This window comes from Pezoporus occidentalis, unplaced genomic scaffold (assembly GCF_034315485.1).
Source record: "Pezoporus occidentalis ecotype Australia unplaced genomic scaffold, CSIRO_AGI_Poc_V1 ctg73, whole genome shotgun sequence".
Lineage (NCBI taxonomy): Eukaryota > Metazoa > Chordata > Aves > Psittaciformes > Psittacidae > Pezoporus > Pezoporus occidentalis.
In genome coordinates this window covers 1,013,071-1,024,631 of record NW_026916082.1, presented here as the reverse complement: position 1 = coordinate 1,024,631, position 11,561 = coordinate 1,013,071, and the positions used below count along the sequence as shown (strand labels likewise).

General features: G+C 55.9%; 2 protein-coding genes across 2 annotated transcripts in view; one reads left to right on the top strand and one right to left on the bottom strand.

Moving 5' to 3' along the window:
- Positions 1-11,561, bottom strand: part of TRIM8 (tripartite motif containing 8) — a 29,301-nt gene that overhangs the window by 1,616 nt on the left and 16,124 nt on the right. The window contains exons 4-7 of the mRNA XM_062601937.1: positions 2,792-2,887; positions 1,731-1,964; positions 1,365-1,396; positions 663-778 (exon numbers count right to left, since the gene is read on the bottom strand). Of these exons, the coding sequence (XP_062457921.1) occupies positions 663-778; positions 1,365-1,396; positions 1,731-1,964; positions 2,792-2,887 (478 nt within the window). The remainder of the gene's footprint in view (positions 1-662; positions 779-1,364; positions 1,397-1,730; positions 1,965-2,791; positions 2,888-11,561) is intronic.
- The window catches only part of CUNH10orf95 (chromosome unknown C10orf95 homolog), a 174,958-nt gene continuing 165,915 nt past the window's right edge, over positions 2,519-11,561 (top strand). Inside the window, exon 1 of the mRNA XM_062601944.1 lies at positions 2,519-2,529. The gene's annotated coding sequence lies outside the window, so the exon portion shown is untranslated. The remainder of the gene's footprint in view (positions 2,530-11,561) is intronic.

Genomic DNA, 11,561 nt, shown 5'->3' with positions numbered 1-11,561 from the left:
ACAAGGTACTGGTCCCAGTCTGCAGCAAAGCCCCAGGACCCACGTTCCAGCCCCACACGAGCAGAGGGTTCCCCATCCCGCCTCACCAGCAGCACACTGGGCAAACAGCCATACACAGGTGAACTTGCAGGTTCTATTCCGGACCTGGCCGGCAGGCTCAAAGCAGCCTGAAGTGCTGCTCTGCAATCACTGCATAGGCTGAGCCCATGCACAGCTCGTGACCATGGTCTGTAACAGGATCAGGGTGGGACAGCCTGGGTGGCAAACCCAAATCCCCTTCCTGAGTACCCACAACCTCCGCAGGATGTGGTCTGCTCCCAGGCATGGGCTGGGGGCTGTGGTACCATCTGGCCCCTGGCTGTCCCTGCCCGGGCACCGACCCCCAGCTTTCCACTAACATTTCCTGCTGATGGCCAGCCCTCTGCTCTGTCACCCCAAAACACAGCTGCTTCACAGGCCAAGGGGAATGTCCTGGGGAGAGCCAGGAGCTCGCTTCATGGCATCTCCATGTCCATGCTGACCGCAGAGAGGTTCCCATGGGTCCTTGCATCCCAACAGCTCTCCCGACCCTCTTGTATTGGGATCCGCAGGACACCCAGCTATGGATACAGGAGGTAGTGAGGTCCCATGCTTCCCCCTGGCACCCCTCAGACTTCACCCACCTTCCAGCAACTTCCTGAGCTGCTTTTCCTTCTTGGCGATCTCGTTTAGGAAGAGCTTCGAGTTGAGGTGGCCGATTTTAGGTGGGGGCAGGCTGCCACCTGTACAGTTCTGGGTCCTGTTGGGGACCATGGGCAGAGAGGAGAGATGTGAGGGACAAGGTACTCTCAGGGGAGGGTCAGATGGATCCTTCCTCACACCCCTCTGGGGGAAAACCACTTCCCTAGGGCAGCAGTGTGGAGGGCAGCAGGGAGCTGTCTCTCTCTCGATGGGCAGGACTTTTCCTGTGCAGCTTTGCTGTGAATTTCCCATGCCAGGACTCACCTCCTGCAGCCCCTGTGTCCCCCACCATGGCCACCCCAGCTCCCATTGGCTCCACTAATGCTGCCTCTGCCCCAGCAGAGCCAACTGAGCCCTGTGACCCAACCCAGCTGCTCCCACTCTGGACAGAATGCTGGATGGGATGCTGGGTCCCAGCTTTGCTCTTCCACAAGCACAACACTGTGTTTCCCTTGTCCAAGGGGAAGAGTTGACTCAATGGCTGCAGGAGGGGATTTTTTCATCCTCCCAGAGAAAGAGGAATAGTGAAGCATGAAACATGCCTCTGCCAGGCCCTGTAGCATCCCTGGCCCTGGTTCTCCTCTGGGCACTGTGCTGCTGCCACCCTGCAAACAATAAACATGCCCCTTCCCCAGCACACTTACCTGTCCATTAAGATTTTCACAGACTTGGTGTTCTAGGAAGGGAAGGAGAAGATCTGGTCAGTTAGGCCTGTCCCTGCTGTAGCAGTCACCTCCCCTTTCGGTATCACCTTCTGTGGCCCCCCAGGAGGGGAGAGGCTGCCCAGGGGTGCTAAGCCCCCTCTCCCCAGCACAGGCTGTCCCAGCTCCATCTCCAGCTACGGCATCTCCTCATTCAAGGCTGGTGCTGAGTCTGTCCCACTCCTCCTTGCCTTCTCCCACTGCTCAGCCACCTGAAGGCATCAGCTAGCTCTGTCAGTGTCCCCAGTCACCTCCCCACCATGTCCCACTCCTCCCCATGGCCCCCATCCCATCCCCGCCTTGTCTTACCTTCATGAAGTTGATGTCCTCAGTTTTGTCGAACATCACCTGCACAGAGCTGAGGAGCTTCTTGGCCTCCTGCATGCGCTCATTGAGATGGAGGACCTGGGCTGCGTTCTCGTTGCAGAACTTGGCCTGGGCCTTGTCCAGGATCTCCATGGTCTTCCGCAAGTCCTCATCCAAGATCTGGTGCATCTTCTCGTACTGCAGGCGCACCTCGTCCTTCAGCTGGCTCACCTTCTCCTGGGGGAGAGGAGCAGGGTCAGGCCCACTGTGCCCTCCAACCGTGGTGTCCCAGGATACCGGGGTCCACTCCTCAGCAGGGCCGAGTGCGACCTGAGAGCTGCACCATAGCTCTGCCCCCCTGCAGTACCCACACAGACCTAACCTTGCCATCAGCAGCCACATGTGCCAAGACCTAACAGGGACACTGTAGACAACCCCTTGGACCTACCTCTAGGGTCTAGGTGGGGATCAACCCCAGAGAGCTAACATCAAGCATCAATGTGCCACACCACCTTGGAAAGTCCCATCCATCCCCATCTTCATCCTCATTCCCATTCCCATCCCCATTTCCACCCCAGGCTGGGGACACCATGCTCCAGAGCCCTTCCCCCATGCTCTGGGAGGCCCAGGAGCTTTAAGGACCACAAGCTAATCTTGTTTTACCCATATCCCAGCAAAACACCCACTTGCATCTCTTCCACCTCCTGGGTATTTCAGTGATTTATTCAGGGATTTCCCACTTCCAGATCCTCCCCTTCTGCCTGGGATGAAGCCAGGAAGTCTATGTTGAGCTGAAGGTTTGGTGGGACATCTGATATGTAAGGACAGCTTTGTTCCTTGCCTCTCAATTCACACCAGGACCCACAAGACTGTAGGGCAGCCCCAAACATGTTTTTCACCCAAAAGGATGACTTGCACGACAGCAGGTCTGTCCAGCCACTCACCCCTTGCATGTCCACCCTCCTTCCTGCCAACCAGGCCCCTCTGCCCCTGCAGCCTGTCCCTATTGCCTCATAGGGTGACAGTCCCTTGGGCTGGCTGCAGCAGGGCAAAGCACCAGTTACCTCGACCAGCCGCTTGTCCGATTCCAGCTTGTAGAGCTGCTCTTCGATGTCTTGCTCCCGCTCCTCCAGGCGGTCCTGCTGCTTCATCAGCATCTTCTGCAGAGATGGGAGAGAGGAGCAGTTGTTAGAGAGCAGTGGCCACACACACCAGGAAGCTATGGTGCTGCCTGCCCTGGCTCTGCCCGTGTCGTTCGGGAGGGACAGTGCTTCTTCACAGTGGGGTGCCACTGCTGAGCTGAAAGCCCAAGCATGCCTGGTGGAGGTGGAAATCTTGCCATATCAATGGCTGCACAGAGGGCCTGTATATGCTGGGCTGCCTTATCAGCTGAGGACCTTGATTTGGGTCCCCTGGATGGGGGCAGCCCCTTGGGTAACATTCTGCAACCTGGTCACTGGGGTTTGGTTCAGGGGGGACACAGGGAGAGCTCATCTGCCACTATGGCAGCACTGTTTTGAGGCCCATCACCCATCGCCAGCAGGCTCCTGCAAGACATGGCCACCCCCCTCACACCCCTGTATGCTGTGCCAAATCCTTTCTGTGTTCCCTGCCTCTGTGACAAGCCCCAGAGCCAGCATCAGCATAATCGGGAGGGACAGAGAGAGGAGGAACAGGGCCTGCCCCCACTCCTTGGGGCTGGGCCTGGGCCATCAGCCTAATAACTGGGACAAAATCTTGGTCCCCAGCTATCAGCATGAGCGCTTTGCTCCTGCATGCTTCCCCATCCACTAAACGTGAGAGAAGGGCTCCATCCCTGTGAGCAGGAGCAAAACATCCCTCAAAATCAACTCCAGATTCTCTCCCTCTGTGGTTATCCCAGGGAAGAGCCATGGCACCAGCGCGGTGAGAAGGGCTTCGCCCAGCACAGAGACACGGCGTTAGAGACTCAACGACAGGGGCGAGATGGGAAGAAACCGGCAGCAAGGATGAATTTCGAGGGGATTATTGCTATTATAAACTGTCGCTCGGGGATTTATAATCAAGTAATTAATTCCTGGATGAGGCGGGAGGGGGAGGGCGGCAGAGGCGCTGCCGGGATTAATTGCATTGCAGGGAAAGGCTGTCACCTCCGACTCAATTCGGGAGCAGGAATGCAAAGCCTCCTCCTTCCTATTGTTTTCCTTAAGGTCTCGGGCACCTCCAGCCTCACTGCCATGGGGCTCCTACCGTTGATAATAATGAGGAGCTAAAAAAACCCCAGTTTCCCACTCGCAGTCACACTCCACATGTGCGTGCACCCACTCATGCACATGGACACACAGACAGCACATTCGCTGAAGCAGGGTCCGAGGGGCAGCAACAGAGCCCCAGGCATGAGGGGACATTTGGTGGCACATTCATACAGAAAGACAAGGGCCTGCAAGCATCCAAGGGCATTGCTGTTGCTATGTTTAAGACCAGCTGAATAGGTGGGAGTGCCTACATGGAGAAAGGTTTGATGCACATAGTAAAAATCTCCCTTTTTCATCATTAAAGAGCCATTCTACAGTCAGCAGCAACCTGCTCCAGCAGCGGTGCAGGCAGGTGCACGTCAACACAACCTGCCCCCAGCACCACTGGTTGAAAACAGGGTTTGCAACATCCCCCTGGTGCAGAGCACAGCGCACCTGGCTCTGGATCTTGCTCCGGCATCCACAGGCTGGAATTTCCCCACCAAAATCACAGTGAACCGATGGGAAAGCCGCCTGCTCCAGGAAAGGAGATGCCTTTCCGCATCCCTGTGTGCAGGAGGCTGATGGAGCAGCTCTGGCAGCACAGGCCGAGTTTCTTGCTCCCCAAGCTGGAGAGCCAAAACACATTGCAAGCCTCGCACTGAGCCCTTCCTGCACCTCCCTCCCTGCCGGCAGAGACTTGCTGTCTCCATCATGAGCAGCCAGACTCACCCCGCACCAATCCACCAGAAGGATGGCTGAGTGTGGGGGGGCCCTGGGGAGCAGCCAGGTCTCCGGCCCGCATCCCCCAGATGCCAGCTGGGGCAGGGCTGGGCAAGAATGCGGGACAGGATCCAAGCATGCTGGCTTGCTGGGCACAGAGGCCAACCCCCCATCCCACTCTGGCATCAGGGGTCCGACACAGAGCCGCCTTGAGGCAGCCCCTGCTCTTTGCCCTGATGCTGCTGGGATGGTCTCATGGGGGAAAGCAGGGCTTCCCGTCAGTGGCAGATGCCAAGCGGACAGAGGCCACCCTGCCAGCCCATCCAGTGCAAGGGACAGACCAAACAGCCTGAGACACGCACGTATCATCATCCCCTTCCCACCGCCCTGCAGCTGCCGTGGCAGAGCTGCCAACCTTTGTGTTTTGTAACAAACCTCAGGGCGCTCAGCTCCCGGAATCGTACGATTACATGAAATCACAAAAATGTGCATAAATGTATCTATAAACAACTTTCTATACATATAAGTTAATTTAATAGCCCCTCACAGCTGGAAAAAGTGACCGAAATCTAACCTAAAGCCATAGAAATTGTACAGAATAGAGGACATGGAGCGTTTTCTTTAAATCTCACATTTGAGCTGCTCTCTTGATTTTAGGGCGATTTAAAACTCACGCATGCCTAGGACTGCAGCAGGATGGGAGGGATTTTGACCCACAGCAACCAAAACCTTAACAAGGCACATGGGTCTGAACTACCCCTTCTGGCACTGAGGGGCGAAATCTCATTGTCTCCGCGCACAGGCTAAATTCCTTAGGTATTTTGAAAAGGAAAATATATCCCTTGCCCTTCCATCCCCTCCCAAATCTGGTATTTCTGAAGTCATGAACTCCTCCTCCAGGATCAGAATTTCTCAGGGTAATTTCTCATATTTCATGCATGACCTTGATGTTGAGAGAAACGCAGCTCCCTCCATACAGGCACCCTTCCCGGGCTCTGAGCGACTCTGTGATCCCGGCTTGTCTTTACTGAGACATGCTGCTGGTCTGCAAAGCGGCTGCTAAAACCGCTCTGTATTCCAACAGCAGCTGAGAGGGAACTCATCTAATTCATCAGTAAGTTAATCTGCAGCCAGGGTAAGAGGCTGGCCCAGCCCCAGGGAGAGGGGCGAGCTGGACATCAGTTTATTCTGCTGGAGTTGCAAGTTATTCCCCCTTCTCATGGAAAAACATAAGGAGGAGGGGGGAAGGCTAAGCCCTAAGTAGGGCTCTCTGCAAACACACCATGGGCATCAACCCCGTGCAGGAGCGGAACCACTGAAGGTGGAAGGAGAAACAAGCAGAGGTTATCCTTTGCTTGCAGATGAGGAGCCCACTGCCAGCAAACAGGATGAATCCTGGGAAGCACTCACAGCAAGTCAGGAGGGTCTGGGGTGTTGAGGTCACATGCTGGCAGGGAAACTTTACTCAGAGGATCATTTCTATGGCAAGTAAAGCAAGGTCTCCTTCTATCCCCCAGGCAGGGGATGAGGGATGTCTGCAGGGGGACAGGGCTGCCCCAGCAGAACAGAACAGAACTTCTGCAAGATTGAATGCTTGCAGCCAGAAAGTTCAACAGCTGAAGACATACAGGGCATCTGGGCTCCTCATCCCACAGCCATCACCTCTCTGCAGCACCACAAGTGTCGGCTGTGTTACATACACCGGTGCAGCTCAGCTGCCCCACAAACCCCACTGCAAAGGGGGGCACTGGGGTGTGGGAAGGAGCTCACACCCTCCTGAGACCTCCCAGGCAGGGAGAAACCTGCAAGCAAGATGGCTCCATGGCTTTTTTTAGGCTGGTCTCACCACCATCCTCTCCCAAAGGACAGGGCTAAGTCTATGGTCACTGCTGCGCCCATGATAACAGCACATTACACCCTGCCCTGCCTGGAGCAAAGCACTCCTCTCATCCCCGCTTTGAAGCCCCCAGCAGCCCACGGCCCTGGGGCTGGCTCTGGGGCAAAATCCCCTGACGTGCCCCAGGGTTTTGCCTGCTCCGAGAATAGTCCTTCTGTGCCTCCCTGGGGAAAGCTGGCAGCAAAGAGCCTGCGGCACCCCTTCCCCAGAGGCTCGGGTGCTGGCCAGACCCTGCCTGACTCATCGGTTTCAGGAAGGAGCCTGGCAGCTGCACCAGAGTCAGAGAGGTGCCCCTCGACCTGCTGAGCAGCTCTGGTTTTAAATGAGAGCTGGAGCAGTGAAAAGCCTTTCTGTGTTCATGGGGTAAACGAAGCCCATACATCTCCTGTGATGTCTAATAAGCACTGTGCTTCCTACAGGGATGTAACCCCAGCAAAAGTAACCATGTCCCACACATCCACCTGTGGGACACTTGCAAGATGCTAATTCCCAACAAACTAGGCTGAAACCAGCCACAGGTTTGGAGGGTACTAAAGAGGGCAGGTGGACAAACGACAAGAGCACACAGCCCTTGTTCCTGTAGGAAACCAGGGGGAGCAGAGAGCCAGATCGCCCCACAGAGTGCCTTTAACCACAGCTGGCCTAGGGCAGGCATGCTGGCTTCTCTGCCTCCCTCCTTCGTTCTCCTCTTGCCCGGGCCTTCCCCTCGTCGCCAAATCCCAGCCACTGAGTGAATAAGGACATTGTTTGCAGGCACCGGAAAGCCAGAACGGAGGGAGCAGCTCAGAGCACAAGGGGGAGGAAGGGTGAGGAGGAGGAGGAAGGTGGAATGGGAGCGAGGAAGCCACAAAGGGCAGATGCCTGTTGCGGGAATGGCTCCAGACACCTGCAGCTCAGCCCAGGGACTGGGATCAAGGGCCCCCATTGAGACCCGTGTCCCGGCACGTTGCTGGAGACGGGCCCAAAGTCACAGCGACTGAATGTTAATGCAGCGAAAGCCCTGGACCAAGGAGGCAAGCGCAACCTTTCGCCTCCCCACACCTCACAGGCTTCCTGCTCCTGGCCCTGTTTTCTGATAAAAACCCACACAATGAGCTATTCTCACACCTCCTGAAAGCCTCCCCCACCAGATAATGCACCAGCACCTTGGCAGAACACGGCTCTGCGGCATCAACACCAGAGCCCCCAGAACCAGAACCTCAAACCATGAGATCCAGCACCACCACAGCCTGGGAGAACCAGTCCCCATAGCCCAACTCCCTGGAGCATCCCTTCTGCTGCCCCACAGTGTCCTGCCGACCAGACCCAGGCAGAATCACCTCTCAAGCTCCCCACAGGCCCCACAGGAGGCTGATCCGCTTACAGGGACAGGAAGGAAATGTTTTCTGGTTGGGGTTTCATCTTGCACACATTTACAGTAAGCACCAGGCAGCAGGGGAGGTCCCTGGCCGGAGCAGGAGGCCTTGCCTCCACCAGACAGCATGGAGCACACACACTGCTCCAGGGTTTGGCTTTTCTCACGGTGCTCCCTGTGCAGATTGGGCTGGTTTATCCCCAGCAGGGAAAGGAAGAGGGGAGGGGAACAGCCTCCGGGATATTAATAGCTGCCCTTGCTAGGAAGGTATGGGAGCAGCAACCATGCACCACATGAGCATCAGACACCCTTGCTAGCATTGAGGGGACCCCCTGAGCACCAGGAAAGCTGGTGCTTCATAGAAAGGGCTGGAGGCCAAATATTCAGCACTGGCTTGGGGGAACAGGATGCAGGGTGCCTCTCGCAAGAGCAGCTCTCTGCCCTGTTCTCATGCAAGGCTGGGTGGAGATGCCTCCTCCTGCCTGTCCCTATCTCCCTGCGAGGTGCTGCCTGGTCTCTGAGCCTTCCCTAGCATGCAGGGAGGAAAATCCATCAGGCTAAGCCCCAGGTACCATCTCCACTGGCTACCCCAGAGGCAAAGTCACATGTCCCACCTCTGACATGCTGGTGTCAGTGCACAGGACACCTCTACAGCAGATGGATGCTACCCCTGAACCACAGCTGATGGCTGCTCAGCAGTATTCGGGTTGGCCCTTGTCCCTTTGGCATCTCAGGACAGTGGTCATGGCAGACCATGCTCCTCTGCATGGCCTTGTACTATCAGACCCTGGACCATTGTGGGGCTGTGCTGGTGCCCACAGCCCAGGACAGCTCTGCACCTTGTTTATACCCAGCAAAAAGGAAGAACTCGTTAGCAAAAGGAAAATACAAGGCATTGTGTTGTGTGGGGCCAGCAGCAGGATTTCTGGAGGCCAGGAAACGGGGACCTATTCTCTGTCAGAAAGCGACCTTCAGAAGGACCTTGAGGATGTTAATTTGCCTCCCCAGCCCTGTGTGTCCCACCCTGCTTCCCACTGCTGTGGGGATTACTTGTGGCTGTGCCTCTTGCAAAAGTGAGGGAAGGAGGCTGGGGCTCTACCTGTGGTTTTCAGACCTCAACTACAAGCCATGGCCCAGCTGCCACTGCTTTCCATGTCCTCCAAGTAGGGGTGAAGATCTACTTCGAGGGGAAAGGGGGGATAAATGAGATTCAGAAGCAAGGAGATGAGGCTAGCGGCTACAGAAGCAACCCCTCTGTGCCAGCAACCATTCAAGTCCTGAAGGCAGGAGTCTTCCTGATGCCTGGTGCCCAGTATGGGTGATGTGCCCCTGAAACAGAGGGACCCCAAACACCAAAGCCACTTTTGCAGCATGTTGGAGGCTGTGCTGATTATGGGCCAGTGTCACACAAGCTGCCCCCATGCAAAGCACAGCAAGAGGTGGTGAAAGCAGAGTGAACCACGTCTACTAGACCTGGGGCTCAAGACTCACTCATGGGGAGGCTGGAAACACACCTGGAAGATGAATATGGGGCTGGAGGAGCTGGTCTGCATGCCAAGTGTGCAGACAGGCGAGTCCCAGCTGATGCCGCAGGATCCACAGGACAAACATGAGCCTCTGTAATGCCCATGCTTTTGGCTGGCACAGCTGCCTCCTGCCCTGGATCTGCCAGGAGACACCTGGACAGGGAAAGCACGCTCCCGCACTGTGTCTCAGCGGCTCAGGGACAGCAGATGCTTTTGGGCAGTGCAGGAGCAAGACAGAGGGACCAGCTCTGAGAGCGGCTGGGGCTGCAGGCACGACCAGGCCCTCAAGGCACCAAGGAGCTCAAGGAATCTCTTTGCTCTCTGCTGGGAAGGGTGGGAGAGGAGATCCCACCCAGGCCTGGGTGCAAACATGGCCAGTGGCACTCGCTGGCCAGCTTGCAGGAGGGAGGACTGTCCAGGCTGCCTTTGCCTGGAAGCACAGAGAGCCAGGTGCAGCCACAAGGCTCAGATCCATGTTTATGAAGGACAAGGTCTGCACCTTCTCCACCATCAGGGATGTGATGGAGGAGCTCTTTTCCCCACCTCTTTCAGTCTTAGGCAGGAATTACCCTGGTTTGGGGCTGCTTATATATCAGTGCTTGGTTTCACCCTGCTGCTGAGCCATCTCTGGCACGGGGCTCTGGCTGCAGGCTCCAGCACAAGCTCACCCTGCCCTGCACGACCCAGCACCAAATGCCCTTTGAGCAACTGGCTCCGGAGCACCAGGGCACTCCGGGAAAGTGCAGGGGTTTGCGACATCCCACAAAGTTTCAGACACCCAGATGCAAGCGTCTTGAGCAACCATTTCCAGCCACTTGGGACCTCAGACTGACACCAACACCTGGAGCACATCTGGCCCAATGACCAACACTGCCTTGTGCTTCCTCCCTGCCACGCCAGAAGATGAAATCTGGCCCCTGAAACTACACTGATTGGGATTCACCCTACTTGACATTTGTGGGGGCCTAAGAAGTTACATAAGAAGTCCTGCCCTTTCCATCTTCAGTGCACTCTAAAGCAAGGAGACTGTGCGGTTTCTTGAAGGTTTCAGTCAATTTACATGGATGCTGCAGGGGCCCTAACCTCATTTCCTCCCTCTTCTGTTTGGTTTCATTCATCTCCCCCTTCCTGACCACTGATTCAGCTGAGAAATTAAGCCAGCAAAAAGATCAGACTCTTCAACTGGATCATCTCCCTGAACTGGCCCTCAAAGTGTTCTGCCAGCTCCAGTGGTGGCAGTCTGGGCAGCAATGGGAGGTTGTTCATTGCTGACTCAATTGTATCACAAACTCCGGCTCCTCACACAAGCCCTGTTGCTCTGACATATCATCTGTCAGTCGCTCCTTCCATAAACCCCACAAAACATGCTTTGGCAGCACCCCCAATCCCAGCCTCATCTAGCTCTGTTGAATCCCCAGATCTTCCCAACATGCTGCAATCTCAGTTGTCCCCAAACTGTGGCTGGCAGGATGCTTTGCCTTCAAAAGCAGCCATCCTGCAAAGACCCACTCCCACCACCTGGCAGCAAACCTACCCCCATCTGCAGCCCCTGCAAAATTGAGAAACCCTCACTCCCTCTTCCAAATAAACATCTTAGATTCAAGATCCAGCTGGCCTGTGTGATCTCAGAGCCTTCTCCCTGCAGGGGTGAAACACAGCCAGCCTCTTCCACCCTTCCTCCCACTGCAGGCTGAGCTGACTCTCCCCTGCCCAAAGACCTCTGCTCCACACCCTCCATGGCTCAGCCCTGCCATGGGAAGACCTGAGTTCCGAACAACAGCCCCTTCAGCTTCCTACCCCCATAATTTTGGAGGGAGCCTGGCTTGAGGATGTGAATGCACAAGCAGGTGTTGGGGGGATTTCATACCACCAAGGAACAGAGCAGCCACAGCAATACCCACATGCACCAGTAAATGCAAAGGCAAAGACCTGCAGCCACATACCCCATCACCATCTCATTTGGTGACCCGAAGACAAAGGGTCTGGCTGTGCAGGCAGCACAAAGCCCCTCTCCAGACTCAGGCAGCACTAGAAAGAAAACCCTGCTTTGATTTAAAGGCCATGATTTTGTTTCCCCCCTGCCCTTCCAACTGATCTAGTTAAACTTCCAACCGCTCAAGG